The sequence below is a fragment of the Polyodon spathula genome, chromosome 10 (assembly GCF_017654505.1).
Source record: "Polyodon spathula isolate WHYD16114869_AA chromosome 10, ASM1765450v1, whole genome shotgun sequence".
Classification (NCBI taxonomy): domain Eukaryota; kingdom Metazoa; phylum Chordata; class Actinopteri; order Acipenseriformes; family Polyodontidae; genus Polyodon; species Polyodon spathula.
Window position 1 is genome coordinate 7,474,848 of NC_054543.1, and position 15,908 is coordinate 7,490,755.

Genomic DNA, 15,908 nt, shown 5'->3' on the forward strand with positions numbered 1-15,908 from the left:
AGTTTCATGCTTACTGGTTCCTGTGTTGTGCGGGATAAAGCCGCTCCCGCAACACTATAACAGAAACGGGACCAAACTATCAAAGTACTCGGTTGCAGGGGGGAACTTGTGTGCAACACACAGCACGCTGGTATGCCTCACCTCAGACAAACAACAAGAACATTCCTGGGCATGGACTCGGATAAACCCGGGGAGAAGACAGTCATGGAAGAACCAACTGGGGCTCAGGACAAGGATGCCAACCTTCACATACTATAGTCTTAAAAAAGGGCTACCTGACTCAGATTTCCAAAACACCATGCAACAAAGGGCACGGTATATTAGCAAGATGTGACATGGTTAGAGAGCTGATAATACAATGTGTTCCTATGATGAACCTGTAAACAGTGCACCTTCCAAGCATGTCCCGGAACATCCCTTATAAAAGTTTCCCACAGTAAAAGCCTAGCCAAGTGTAACAAGCATAGTTAAAGCAAGGTAAAGCACAGGCAAGCATGGTAAAACCCGGGAGGTTTGCTAAAGCATACTCAAAAACATTTATAACGAATACTGTCTGTATGGGACTTGCCTCGTTTGTCACAAACAGATGTCACTGGAAAATGAAGGGACATTCATTTTTCTTTTAAGGTGTACACTTGTTTCTAACTTAGTCTCATCTACTGTATCCAACGTTAGCACCCTTTTGTACATAGCATTCCTCTGCTAACTTCAATACCTGTCCATAATGCGTGTGTACGTATCTATAAATATATGTGTTGTATTTGAAAGGTTTTTCAGTATATGTTTAATTTTCAGTTAAAGACTTACTACTTTAATGAAGGCACTAGTCAAAATGTTTGCATCCTTAACTTAGCGGTTTGTTTGATCAACCCATACCCCACAGGGAAAAACCTGGCATTTCGTAGCTCTGTGGAGTACCCCTGGGTGGCATCATCACCTTCTCACATATAACATGTGGTTGATGTTATATATCTAAATCTATTCTGAGAACAGGTTGATCAGACCAGTCCCTTAGTTTAAGTTTGACCTTTTTTATCATCAATACTGGGTGTTGAAAAGGGTTACAGTTAGTGCAGTTGAAGCGAAGGTAAATAATCAAACTTAGCCCGTTCAGTCCTGAACATTTTTTTTGGCAAAATTAAACTATACAATTCAAAAAGGAACTCTTTAATTGAGTATACATGAGAACAGGACAAAAAATATTGTCGTACACGACCTCAGACTGGGACCTAGGAGTCCCGTGAGGTTCCAACGGCATAGCTTTACAAACACCACTAAGACCAGGTCCCAACAGGACTGAAAGAGTTAAGAGAGCAAAGGCTGCTTCGTGCTTCAAACACCTGACCAGTGCTGAGGGCAGATTCTTGTCTCTCCAGTCATATGACTCTCCAGAGTTGAATTGCTCTCAGCTCGAGCAGGCCAGTATCTCTGTTATGTCTTTAGCTTTCTGTGCATCAATCTGTCAAAGAAAATGACCAAATGACGTCTAGAGCCAACTCTCGAGGAACGAGCAAGTCGAGCTCGTCCGGTCTGTACGAGACAATACATGTAAATCACTGGGTACAGACACGTATATTTAATAGTTTCTGTATATATACATATATATATCTATATATATATATATATATATATATATATTCTAAATAACCTGTATTCACAATGGACACAGGCTATTAGATGTGACGGTTCGTCATGCAGTAACAGAGGAAGATAATATGATTGGCTAGCTCGAATATGGATATGACCTGAGCATACGTATGGGTCAGCAACAACGAAACAAATACCCTTATTCACATATAAAGGAAAAACAATTTCTTTATTATAGTTAGTTTAATAAACAAAGAATTTTAATAAATATAAACAAAATTATTTTGGATAAAGTATTTGTTATGAGTGGACAAGTATATATTGGCCCGTAAAGGAAAATTGTTCTTAAATTATTTATATTGTTCTTAATTATTTTTTTAATACCTGCCCCCAAAATAAAGTTGTGTTTCTAATGAAGTGTCCTGATCCTCACTGGTCTGATTTGTACAGCTCAGGGAGGTGTTCCTAATAAACTGGCCTGACCCTCACTGGTCTGATTGATACAGCTCAGGGAGGTGTTTCTAATAAACTGGCCTGACCCTCACTGGTCTGACTGATACAGCTCAGGGAGGTGTTCCTAACAAACTGGCCTGACCCTCACCATTTGGACTGTACTGTGTTTTTATTAAAACAGGAGGTGAAATGAAAAGGTGAAAAGCTACAGCTCTCCACACCACCCCCTTTCTTATTCCCCTTCTGGTCGACTGACCCAGGTTTGTGTAACAGGAAGCTGGGTGAACCTTAACCTTTTCCATTTCAGAAGTTGCTTGTCCCTAGCATGGAAAGAAAGCCAGCAGTAAATTTGAAACAAGAAGTTTGCGAATAGTGTACGATGCAACTTCCTCCTTCTCAGTACACCTACCTTTTTGTGGTTTCCTGTGTTTTTGCCAGCCTGGCCTTATAGGGCTTCTAAACGACTGGCAAAACTGATTAACCCTAAGGCTGCAACTTTTGAATAATAAAATAACACTGTGTAACAATTTTTTTTTCCGGGGTAGTAAGTGTTATTTCCTAATTGCTTATGCCTCAAAAGTATAGAAAATGGCTATTATTCCCCACAAACTTTGCTTTTGTGACCAGGACAGTGATATTTCAAAATATCACTATTTCCAATGGGAAAACGGGCAAATGTCTGTCTTCGTTCACTAAAGTCAGAAAAACGAGAAAAGAACCAAGAACGTTACAATATTGTCAATAACTGGTTATTGACAATATATATTGTTTTTATGGAAATCAGGTAAAAGAACGTTCGGTTAAACTTACCCTGTTTCTTCATCTTCCTCACATGACTTGCGTTCTGCATTCAGCACACAGGGATGTTTTCTTCGGAGGTGTTCCAGCAATGATGTGGTGCTGTGACACACAAACCCCTCTTTGCAGAGTCTTCGGGATTCGTTTTTGTTTTAGGAAGGTGTGAAATATTCCCATGCTTTTGAAGTTTTATTCCTGCTTTTGCTGGGAACAGGTGAACATACACACGCCTCGTTCGCCATCTTGAAAATGTGAGGACCAATAACATTTGAGTCGGTATATTTTTTTAAAATCAGGTAATTGGTTAAGTCAACAGATCATTGCAGCACTAATTAAGCCACCTTCCATTCATTAAGGTATCACCCACGAGCACCCCAACAGTCACACCACCGGCCCAGAAAACAGATACCAAACACGGGTAAGCTGAGCAAGCCCTGGGGCCCCCTGCAGCACCATTCACAAACCATCATTTACTTGTTTAAATGGGAAGCAGCTTATAAATGTATTTTGTTTTCTCACATTTCCCTTATCTTACATTCTGAGTGGTTATAGGTTATTTTGCTCCAATACTGAATCTGAATATTTTGTTCATATATCTGAATCCAGCTGACTTTGCCTGTGCCAGTAGAATCCCAGTCACCACACCTTGTCCATAGTAAGATAGCATGAAGTGGGTGGGGTCAGCATCCAATTTGAAAGGTCACAGAATCATGTGATTTCTTTGGATCATGAAGTACTATTCAAATTCAATGCTTTCAGACTGGGACGAAGGTTTCATTGGGTCAATTATACAATTAAGAACATGGCTGGAACAGATATATGCAGTGGAAGCGCCATGCCTGATCTCTGATCTACAGTATCAATGGGTGTTCAGTGTGCTTTAGGGAAACGCTTTGTTATAAAGGTAAATCTGCAAAACTGGGCTTGTTTTGTTCCCCCTCCATGGTGAAGAGACATTTTCAAATCAATCTTATAAAATGAAAAGATGTCAAAGAAACAAACACTAGTAGCTGCGTGGTAAGCTCATTCACACAAAATTGCTTTCATTGTAGTATTTCTTCCACTGCAATATTTTTTTTCAAATAAAAAATACAGCTGTAGCAAAGAGATTTCACTATAGATAAATAAGCAGAAAATAAAGTCTTACAAGTTTGTCACACAATGAGGAAGCAAACTGAAACTGCTCTAGTCACACTCTGGAAAAATTTCTGGCACTCTATACGGTAGAAATCATTGCAGTTGTCAACAATACTTTCATTTAATGGATCAATCACGATCGTACGATTTAACTGTGTAGATTCATCCACAGAACCACAGCCCACAAATACACAAGGGCCAAATTCAAAAACCATATGCTGCTTGTTCCCCTAGTGAAATCCTGGTAAAGAAATAAGATTTCTGGCATAGCCAGGTACTTTTTACAGCACAGGTATATGTGGTTTCCTTCAAACTGCACCAGACTTGCAGAGCGCAGTGTTGTCCTATATATTTGTCATTTCAAAAGTGGAAAACAATGTGAGGGGTATTGGGTGTTGCCCTGCCAATTGTAGGGCCACTGCCTGCATTGCGATTCAAGATCACTTGGTACCACTTTGTTGGTCAGGCATGCCTTGATTGGCACTAGGGATGTTAAATAAGTAAACACTTACACACATATCATAGAATTCTGTGATACACTACTGGAATGTCGACATGCTGCTATTCACCATTTCAGAAGTGTGAAAGAGTGAGTCTCCCTGCTAGTTTTTAGAACAACAGCTTCCCACCTGGAGGTTACTACTTGTAGCCTTACTGGTAAGGGATTGATGGTACATCTCCAGGGTATAGCCCCTGTGATTGCCGGCACCAGTACACAAATGATCAAAATTAAAAATAGTTTCCCTGTCTTGATTGTATTCATTCAGACAGCACAGCTGTTCAGCAGGTGGCTTTAGCTAACCGCCAGGCAGCTTTGATCAGTCGAGGGAGAGAATCAGATGGTGTGTCAAATACATGTATACATGATAAAAGATTTACTTTATTTCAACACAGAAAGTGGAAAGAGGTCTGTATCATCTGCTAAAAGGACGAGACATTTTGTTCTGGCTGTGGTGAGTCATAGGAAAAATAATACATCATAAAAAAATATATAAAAAACACATTGCGAAATAAAAAAAGAGAAACCAGATGTGCATCAGAAGTGTTTGTAAAATGGGGATGAGCAATTAGTTCAATTGATTTCTTAACTCTGAACTTCACAACACCTCAGTATGTTGAAATAGAGGAAGAGGAAAGTGCTGGGTCAGTCCAGGCTGGCTGCAGTTTCAAGAGCCCGACACGCCACTGGATTTTTATTTAACTTAAAAAAGCTAACATGATGGGTGGATATGGTGGATATTGGGTCTATTTTAACGATCTATAGTAAATACTGTTTACATGGACCTCATTTCGCTATGTAGTGAAGGCAATCTGCGGGATAATAAACCGCACCTGTGATAAAGGAACACCAGCGGAACAATAAAGCACTAAAGTGCAGAGTTATTCAGCTCCACTACTGTGACGATAACTGAAATAGAACCGAGTCAGGACAAGGCAGCCATGTGGTCCGACAGCTGCATCATAAGTACGGTGCCAGGGTGGGACAGTGTGTATGGCCACTGCAGTTACTCATCACCTCAGGAGATGGGTAACCAACCAACAGCCCTCCTCTCCCACACTGCTAATTGGAAGCTGATCCTGCTAAGGGTTTACTGCAGTATACCAAGGTAAAGGCACAGTCAAAGACAGGGCCCTGCTGCAGCACTGTGATAAGAAATATATACTGCAGAACGCCACCTCCCCCAGCATGGGTGATACAAAGAAAAGCATATATCATATAAAGGCGAGGTGTTTACAGTGTAAGGATTTGGTATATTTAGTGTAATGTCTGGTGTCTCACCGACAGTGCTGGGGTGCCGTCGTCCTCTACAGTGACGGAGAGCTGGTAGAACTGCTGCCTCTCCCGGTCTGGGGGTGACGGTCGGGTCACGACCTCCCCAGTGACCCTGTCCATGCGGAAGGTCAGGTCCTCGTTGCCCTGGGTGATGTAGTACGACAGCATGCCGTTTGAACCGATGTCCCGGTCCGTAGCCTGAACACGCATGACAGCCGTGCCTCCTCCCACATTCTGAAACCAACCACACACACACAGGCACAGACAGGCCTTCAGTTCTCAGCTTCAAGGTGCAGATACCAAGGACTTCACACAAAATAATGCAACAAGTATAACAATGCAGGCAAACATTAGACCCAAATGAGTAACTAATTATTAAATGTTAACTTATTTATTCTTTATGTTGATTGACTTCTTAAAATATATCAGAAGTCTGAAGTACTCCTGTAGCCTCATTAGAGATCTCAGAATCATGTCTAACCCCCAAATACATCTGGTACACCAGAGTGGAACCATTAACCTGTGCCCCCTGCCAGTGGATGTAAAGTTTCATCAGTACGAAATAGCACATAGAACAAATATGGTATTTCTTACATCATCCTGAGACAGTGTTGCAGGGGGGGCAGCTTAATGGTTACACTCTGGTGTAACAGATGAACTAGACGTTAATTGGACTTTTTTTTTTTTTAAAGTCACCAGGATGCGATGATAGAAACAAAGAATGATATGCACAGTGAATCTTAACAACGGGAAGAATACATTCATTAAGATAACTCTGCTATTTCACACCCATTCCAAGCTGGTCTTTAAGGAACCACAGGGCTGTTGTCTGGTTATCTGGTTATTACCTCGTTGATGCTGACATTATATCTTCCTGGGTTCTGGATCACTGGAGGGTTGTCGTTCACGTCCAGAACGTTGATGGTCAGCCCGCTGTCAGTCCGCCGAGGAGGGGAGCCATTGTCCGTCGCGCGCACCTGACGAGAGACACAAACACCTCGCTCCAGCACAACCCCCATCACGAGAGACAACAGGAAGATTCACACAGCCATTTACAGGACTCGAGGATGTCAATCCAAAGGCTCTTCAGTATTCTTACATTTTTCGTTTCGAAATACTAAAAGGAACTTAAGTTCAATGACAAAAATTTATTCAAGACATTAAAAACGACTGCTCATCGAAACTTTGACTTTGAATTTCGGTTTGTTTTAGTTCTTTTTTTCACTTTTGTAACATCAACAGATGTTATTCTCTTTAACGACCCTTTGTCGTCAAAGGCAATGTGAATTCCCCTTCAGTGTAAATGGAATCTGCAGGTTACATTTATTCTGTTGTGAATGATAGGTAAGGTTTCTATCAGTAAGTTGAGTTGGGTGTTTCAGAACGCCTCTCGTGTTGAACTAGCCGTGGTGTTTTTTATTTGGGGCGTCTCCAGCACTCACAGTGAGCAGGTACCGGTCGATGGCCTCCCTGTCCAGTGGTCTCACGATGTACACCTCTCCGTACGTGTTGTTGATGGTGCGAATCTCAAAGGCCTCCTTGACATTTCCTGCCACTAGGGTGAAGTTCACCTGCAACACAAGCCCACACAGAATGGGTAACCAAGGCTATAAATCCATTTCCTTATATCTTATTATCAAAGCAACTCCTTGCCTCTTTAAAGGACTGATAACCAAGGCTTTAACATGTCCTTGTCTCTTATTTTCGCTAGCAACTCCTCCCTTAAACTTAAGTGCTTGATACTAAATGTTTTGAATATCTCCAATAAAGTAAAAAAAAAAAAAGAAATTACAAAATTAGAATAAGTGAATAGGGAAGCAAAAAGATATTCAGCACCCTGATATGGGGACCAGTTATATGACAATAGGTCTTGGTCATCACTCCTTCAGGTTGCATTAATGTCACTGTAAAAACCCATGTAAATACATGGCAGTTATTGCATTTTAACTCTAGAACTGCAAATGTAATTCTAGAGCCCCCGTATGGAACAGAGGTCTGCTGATTTATCTTCCTGCAATGTTTTCATTTGTCTGTTCAAACAGGCGAATCTCTGCTTGCCTGGCTAGACCTGATGTTTTTCTTCAAAGCAAAATTGTTTTCCATAAATTGCTGGCCAGCTTTTGTGAGAACTCCGACATTCGCATGGGTGGGATACATAGCCAACGACGTTCAATAAATAAATAAAATAAATAAATAAATAAATATTTATAATAAGAATCACTCAGAACGATTGCAAACCTCAGAGATAAACGACAGTGAAAAACTATACAACTATACTGAAGTTACTTTCTCTTTTAAATACATTACATTTCATATTCATGCCACTACTGTTAGCTTCTTTATTTTTTTCATGAACATCTATCTCTCTCTCTTACCAGTCCGTTCCTCCCAGCATCTCTGTCTCTCCCCAGCACGACCGCCACCCTCCTTCCAGGGGGTGTGTCCTCTCGAACGTCCACCGACAAATCAGAAGTGATGTCGAACTCCGGGCTGTTGTCATTCTCATCCAGAATGGTGATGGACACCTGCCATAAACCAGGCAACAGCCAGTCAGAGAGGAAGGGGGGAGGAGTGGAGACAATAGCAGTCTAAGATATGAGCTTCCCTCTATCCTTTGTCACTTAAAATGCATGCCTTACCTTCTGCAAGCCCATGTCGCAAGGGAAGAAGAGAAGAAAAGGTTAATGTAATACTATACCTTACTGTAACAACTCTCTCAATCTGTACCCCTCTGTACTGTAACTGAGCCCCCAACTCTCTCTAAATCTATACCTCTCTATACTGTAACAGAGCCCCCAACTCTCTCAATCTGTACCCCTCTGTACTGTAACAGAGCCCCCAGCTCTCTCTAAATCTGTACCTCTCTATACTGTAACAGAGCCCCCAGCTCTCTCTAAATCTGTACCTCTCTGTACTGTAACAGAGCCCCCAGCTCTCTCTAAATCTGTACCTCTCTATACTGTAACAGAGCCCCCAACTCTCTCTCAATCTGTACCCCTCTGTATTGTAACAGTGCCCCCAACTCTCTCAATCTGTATCCCTCTGTACTGTAACAGAGCCCCCAACTCTCTCAATCTGTACCCCTTTGCACCTCACTGTTCTAGTTAATAACTACTTAAAGTTAAGATACTGGGAAATGCATTAAGTTCAACAAAAAAGCCATGTAAATGTTATAGAGAATAGTATCCACATTGCATAGCAGTTTGATCCATTCCTGGTTTTACTATGGGTTTAACAATATAGACCTGGGCTTGTTACCTATACATTGGGGCTAATCAAGCATGTCTTAAAACCTGGCATGGGTGGAACTGCTATGCAACAGGAGTCTTATTTTCATCTGCGTATTACTGCCACTATTACCACTAATAATGCAGTTCTTACCACGGTGGAGTCTTTCTTGGGCCCCCCATCGTCAGCCACCACAGTGAGCATATAGAAATCCCCCTTCTCCCGATCCAGCAGCCCAGTCACTGTGATCCGACCCTGGGCAGGAAAGCAGGCAGGATTCTCAGCTTCTCATATTTGTAAGAATAGAACAGAATGCAATGCTGGCAGCCACACACACATAGGAGTGGAAAGAGCAGTTACTGGACTCTTTAGACGGAAGAACAATTTGAACAGATATGAAAGAAAGTCTAATTGAAAATGGTGGTCTAACTGTATTCAGTGGTACTGATGATAGTCAACTAGCAAGCCAACCTTACTGTACAATAGATGTGTACGTTTATAGTTTTAAAAAAATGTGAGAAAATGTTTATCATTCAGGACTGAAATTATCATACAACTCAACTGTGCTTTCTGCTGAAGTTTGATGTACTATCCCTCATAAAGGCTTCCCATAATAAAAGTATAGCAAAGTGTAATAAAGGACAGTGAAAGCATGGTGAAGTATAGGTATGCACTGCAAAGCACAGAGAAGTATGGCAAAGCAAATAAAAGAAAAAGTATAACAATGGGAAAAGCATGAGGGGAAACTGGAAAACTACTGTGCAAAAAACAGTGAGAAACTTTTATAAGGGATGATTAAACCTGATCTCTCCCCTCCTCCCAAAAAAACAACAATAATAACAGCAATAACCCCCACTCACAGTGACGCTGTCGATCCTGAAGAGCGCCAGCGCGGGGGGGGCGGTGTCGGGGTCGAAGCGGTAGGTGATCTGGTTGAGGTTGTCGGCGGAGTGTGCCTGCACCTGCACCACCTCGGTCCCCGTGGCGATGTTCTCGGGCAGTGCGGTCTCGTACGCGAGGGAGGAGAAGGCCACGGCCTCGTCCAGTTCGTTCAGCAGGGTCACGTACACGCTGCAGAAGCCGCGGTGGAAGGGGGGCGCCTGGTCTGTGGCCGACACGTTCATCAGGTAACTGGTCTTCGTCTCGTAGTCCAGGTAATCGAGCGTGGTCACCAGCCCTGTGCTCACGTCAATCTCAAACTTATTGTCCGCCCCCGACACGATGCTGTACGCCACCGCTCCGCCGTCCCCTGGAAACAAACAGAGGAACAGCATCGTGAATAACCCCCTGCTGACTATCCACTGATAAAACAATACGCACTCTATACATCACAGTGCTGACCAAACCTTTAAAATACCTCTTGTTAGCACAAATAACTATCACTGGTCGCTCTTTGCCGTATAATTTTGCTTTAGAAGAAGAGAAAATGTTCCAAAAATGTTTTATTCAGAGAGTTACGGTACACAATAACAATTAAAGAAATTCTAGGACTGGTCTATGCTGGTCAGAGTGGGCGGTTTGATGGTTTTCAGCTGGTCGTGCTGGTTCAAGAGACTTCGTACTGGTTGAGGAGTTGGTTAAGCTGGCCCAAGATAAAGGCAGGTGCATTAATAGCCCTCTTACTGTTAAGTTCTTAAGCCAGCTGTCACAAGTGACTCTAAAACCCATCTTCCCTTGAACAAGGTGCAAGCATCTTTTCTAAGTGAAAGGTGTATGCGGCAGTGACAGATGGCTCTTTGATAGAAACAGCTTAATTTATTCAGTCTTCCCACTGACAATGGGCTTGAGAATGTAGAGATGGGACCTCAGCTGACAAGATTAACGTTTTCTGCAGGTATCTGGCTTTTAAAGACTGTCACCCACACCTGTGGTGACTTTGACAGACTCACTGAGTGCAGAAACTGACCCAAGACTGTCACAGCTACTGGAAGCAGGCTGATCTTTGGGATACCAACTGAACATTTGTGAAACTGCAACAAATATGGTAACAACTGTAATGTATTTTAAAGGAATATAAAGTTAGCAGAAATATTAAACAAATTGTTAAAACACACTATTCATAAAAATGTTATAATATTCCCAGAGCAGACTCACGTAAATTAGTTGCTTTCAAAGGATGCTGGGGGTTGGGATTTTGGTGTGGAAACTACGATTATTTGTTGATTATTGTAAATATTTGATTACTGTTTTTGTGATAATCATTGTTTAAGTTATTGTTTTACATGTTTATGGTTCATTTGAGAGTATTTGTGAGATTTATTATTAATCGGTGACAATCACCCTGATGTGTACGCCCGCCAGAGTGAGGAGGTGCCTGTGCGAATGTGCTAGTGATTGGCAATCTTTGCCAAATAACTCTGGTGTTTTAAAACAAGCTGAATTGCTTCCTTTATTGATCCATAAATGTGATTTTAATTACACTACTTCTCTACAATATAATTTGTTTTTTTTATTATGCCATACACAAGTACATATGATCATATGAATTTTATAATTCTCAGTATATTTACTTTCTATTTTAAAGCATTAACAATATATTTAACATTAACAATATATTATAATATATATATATATATATATATATATATATATATATATATATATATATATACACACACACACACACACACACACACACACACACACACACACAGACTTATATATTTAAATACATAAAACATATTTACCATATATCATATATTTTTATATCTAAAAAAGGGGATAATTTTGGTGTATTAAATTTATAAAATATTTTGAGAATATATATTTTTATTATATTCTATTTAATTCAAGTAAAATATAAGCATCATACACTTCTTATTATACATAAAATATATATTTTTGTTCCATACGGGTTGCCACTGACAGCAAACACCCTCGACTATTATTTTTTTTATAACTATTTGCAATACTAAATTTAAATAAACAGATAGGACAGCAAGGAAGCAGAATATTTTACACTGACAGACAACATTCATAGGGCCTGTGCAGCACTACAAGAACGGATACTTTCTTTCAACAAGCAGGCAAAAGATAAAATACACGAATACTGTATTTATGTATTTCCGGGTGGATTGATTAGGAACAGCGATTAAACGTAGTTTGAAAAATAACATTCAAGGTCATTCATCAGAGATTTAAGCCTTTGTATTGACCAATCAGGTTAAAGGAAACCTCCGATCCATTTTCTAATTTGTTATAATGTTTCAAACTAGTTAAGCTCATACATCATCAGGCAGCGAAACCAATATCTTGTTTGAGGTCTGCCAATAGTAGAGACTATTGTTTAGTAAAATAAGTTTACACAACAGTTAACTTGTTTAAAGTTGCACATGATATACACACACACACACACACACACAAACACAACACCAGCAACAACCAGGGAAAGGAAGGATAGACACACACATACAGATACAGAAGTGGTGCTCCTGTTATGCTGCTCTGATCTCCATCTACTGTATGGAAATATTTTGACTTATAATAATAGCCATTAAAACATTCAGTTGCTATAGGTCTACTTTGCTTTTTATAGTGTGTTCAGTTGTTAAAGTTCCTGATTGCACCACTAAATAAACCTGGTTTCAGTGTTTCTTAACACACTGCTCAACTGTCTATTTGGGACCCCATTGTGCTGTCATCAGAATTGCTTCGGCAGATATGTTAGTGATATCACACCCGGAAATTTATGCCGATATGTGGTGATGGGGCAGCTGCTATATAACGACGGCATGTCTTCAGAATACCCTTTCAGCACAGTGGGCTTTTTTTACGTCTCAGCTCCATTTCTGCGCCACCAAATCGGGGGCAAACACTGTTTTGCGCTTGCACTCGCATTTGCACTGTGATCAGAATACAGCCCTATGAGAATATTGTAGGATTCTACATTCCTCTTTATTCTAGTATAACAGTAGAAAAATATTACTAGTGAATGTGTATGGTCATGCCAGCCTGCTGAAAGTTCCAAACCTCCCTTATCAGGCATCTTTTTTAATAAGACTCAACCTCAAACATTCGGATCCAGCGAGAACAGAATAGCAAACTCTATGCAGCACAGTTAATATGCCAGGAACAATTATACTTAAATAGGTTTGTGGTTCTACTATAGTAAGAAAGAAACTAAAGTATTTAAATAAATAAGAAATATGAAATTTTAAAGATAAGAAACCTAATATAATAACCTTAGGTAACTGCATGAAGATGTTAGTCTGTATCAAAGTATAGCAGTCCTGAATTTTAATATTCAAGGTTACATTTGCTGCTAAGCAGGTGCCTAATTAAAAATGACTTCTGTGTATATCAATGGAGTAAAATAAAATTACAATCTGAATTAGAAATACATGTCATAAAATCATTTAAAGTTAAACTGTTATACAAATACAGTAATTACTGTTGAAATAACATATTACCGTTAAAAATGACAGAAGTTCAGTACACTGTCAGAATACTGTAATAATTGTACTGTGTCTTAAAGAATATAAAACCAGCATAAATTATATTGAAGCAAATTATGAACAGGTTACAAAGATTTGAACTAAGTGTTAATGTTACTGTGCCTGTGTCTGTCTGTGGCCCCTGTCTTACTGTACCCATGTCTCTGTCTGTTGCCAGTCTTATTGTACCTGTGTCTCTGTCTGTGGCCCCTGTCTTACTGTACCTCTGTCTCTGTACGTGGCCATCTTACTGTACCTGTGCCTGTCTGTAGCCGTCTTACTGTACCTGTGTCTGTCCGTGGCCCCTGTCTTAATGTACCTGTGTCTCTGTCTGTGGCCCCTGTCTTACTGTACTTGTGTCTCTGTCTGTGGCCGTCTTACTGTACCTGTGTCTGTCTGTGGCCCGTCTTACTGTACCTGCGTCTCTGTCCGTGGCCCGTTTTACTGTACCTGTGTCTCTGTCTGTGGCCCATCTTACTGTACCTGTGTCTGTCTGTGGCCCCTGTCTTACTATACCTGTGTCTCTGTCTGTGGCCCCTGTCTTACTCAACCTGTGTGTCTGTCCGTGGCTCCCGTCTTACTGAACCTATGTCTGTCTGTGACCCGTCTAACTGCACATGTGTCTGTCTGTGGCCCGTCTTACTGTACCTGTGTCTCTGTCCGTGGCTCGGACCACAATGACGGATGTCCCGATGCCTGCGGTCTCTCTCAGCCCCAGTCGGTTGTACTGCTGCTGGGTGAAGACGGGCGCTTCGTCGTTGGCATCTTCCACATACACAATCACCTGGGGAGTGGAACAGAGATATAGAGATACAAACCCTCTTTAATGAATGGATGGGAAGGTCATTTGATCTTAAAAAACAAACAGGCTCGCTCAATCCAGTCTACATACAACCGCTGCTGAGATAGACGGTCATTTCAAAGTTAGGAGTCTACTGAACTAAACAAGACATTTCTTTTTGATGGCCCCAGAAGCGTAATTTTAGCAGTGAAGCAGTTTACATTGTAAGGGCACTATGTGCTCCGCTATGAGGAAGTAGTGTCTCGTACCCGCACTGTGCTCCGCATGCTGCCCAGGTCACTATTGTATGCCTCCACCTCCAGCATGTGTGAAGCGCCGGCCTCCCGATCCAGGGGGAGCTGTCCCCTGGAGATCAGACCCGTCCCACTCTGGATACGGAACATGCTGTTGCCGTTGCCTTAGAAAGCAAAAAGAAGAAGAGGAGAAGAGAAGGAAGGAAAAGGAAGGAGAGAGATAAAAAGAAAATAAATATTTTTAAAACAGTTTTACATACTGGAAAATTCTGTAAAATAAGCTCCTATAGCTTAATATAGGAACAGGCTTACATTTTGTCTGGCTGGTTCAAACAAGTTTCGGGGGGTCCCTAAAACTAAAAGAACCTTTCAAGGAATGTAAACAAACAGGGTCTCGAGAATGTGCAGGCTAAACTACTGAAGAATATAACCATTATAAAGAAGGTGAAACCAGATATCACCTCTATGCTGTGAGGAAACACATTTAATAATATACATATATCTCAAAGAGCCAGCTGCCCAACATTTCGATATGTTGTACACATACACACACACACATATATTACAATTTTAAAAAGTGAAAACTCAATTTATCTGGGAGGATTCTACAGTCAGTCTTGATATATGTATAATACCTCCTGTCTGGGCGATTAGGATTTTCACTTCAATTGAGTTGGCAGCCTCCTAATCTAACTGTGAGAACCTTGGTGTGATGAATAGATTCCCCATCCTCTCTGATAACCTTTTACCCTGAATTGTTTTCCTGCTCCTCTGTCCTTGATTAAAACTCCTTGTCACTGCAGGAAATTTCCCTAGCTGCTCTTTGTAGAATGTACGCTTTCTGAGTTACTTCTGACTTTTAACAAACCTTCATTACATCAAAAAATATATAAAAACATCTTTACATATTCAACCAACAAGATACAAAGAAAAGTCTTTATGTTCAATTAACAGTCAAAACAAAAAAGGAACAAAGCCAAATGATTCTAAAAGAATCTGCAGCTCTGCTTCCTTCCTGACTGTGCACTGTCTCTATCTGACATGCTCCAGACCAGACACTAGTTTGTAAAAGGCAAAATCGACTTTGAAACAACAAGCATTCTGAACTTGCGTCATGACACGTATGAAACCTCCACGTCCTTCATTTCAATTTTTAGTTTGTTTCAGTTTGACCCGACTAAACAATAAGAGTGAGGGCACAGAGGGGACAGAAGAGAGAACATGACTAAAGCTGAGGGAACACAAAGCCACTTTGTGGCTTGGAACTTGGTTTCTGGAGACTAGGTTTTAGGCCACCGTATGGCACACTAGGGGAGACCTGGGGTTGTGACAGTAAATACTCAGTATAGAGTCTGTATTGCCTACCAGACAGAATTCTGTACAGGACTCTCCCATTCTCTCCTTCATCTGCATCAGTGGCTTGGACCTACAATTAAGGAAAAACAAATAAGAAATAAACATTT

At 40.8% G+C, this 15,908-nt stretch overlaps 1 protein-coding gene across 3 annotated transcripts in view; it reads right to left on the reverse strand.

Annotated features, from left to right (window-relative positions):
* LOC121321765 (cadherin-23-like) overlaps window positions 1–15,908 on the reverse strand; it is a 162,653-nt gene that overhangs the window by 40,314 nt on the left and 106,431 nt on the right. For 2 of the 3 annotated variants that reach the window (XM_041260921.1, XM_041260918.1), the window contains 9 exons: window positions 15,811–15,871; window positions 14,461–14,609; window positions 14,059–14,194; window positions 9,838–10,226; window positions 9,131–9,232; window positions 8,125–8,274; window positions 7,192–7,320; window positions 6,598–6,726; window positions 5,756–5,983 (listed from right to left, as the gene is read on the reverse strand). In XM_041260921.1, coding sequence (XP_041116855.1) covers window positions 5,756–5,983; window positions 6,598–6,726; window positions 7,192–7,320; window positions 8,125–8,274; window positions 9,131–9,232; window positions 9,838–10,226; window positions 14,059–14,194; window positions 14,461–14,609; window positions 15,811–15,871 — 1,473 coding nt within the window. Of the gene's footprint in view, window positions 1–5,755; window positions 5,984–6,597; window positions 6,727–7,191; window positions 7,321–8,124; window positions 8,275–9,130; window positions 9,233–9,837; window positions 10,227–14,058; window positions 14,195–14,460; window positions 14,610–15,080; window positions 15,424–15,810; window positions 15,872–15,908 lie in introns of those variants that run through there. The other variant, XM_041260919.1, reaches the window with a different exon arrangement.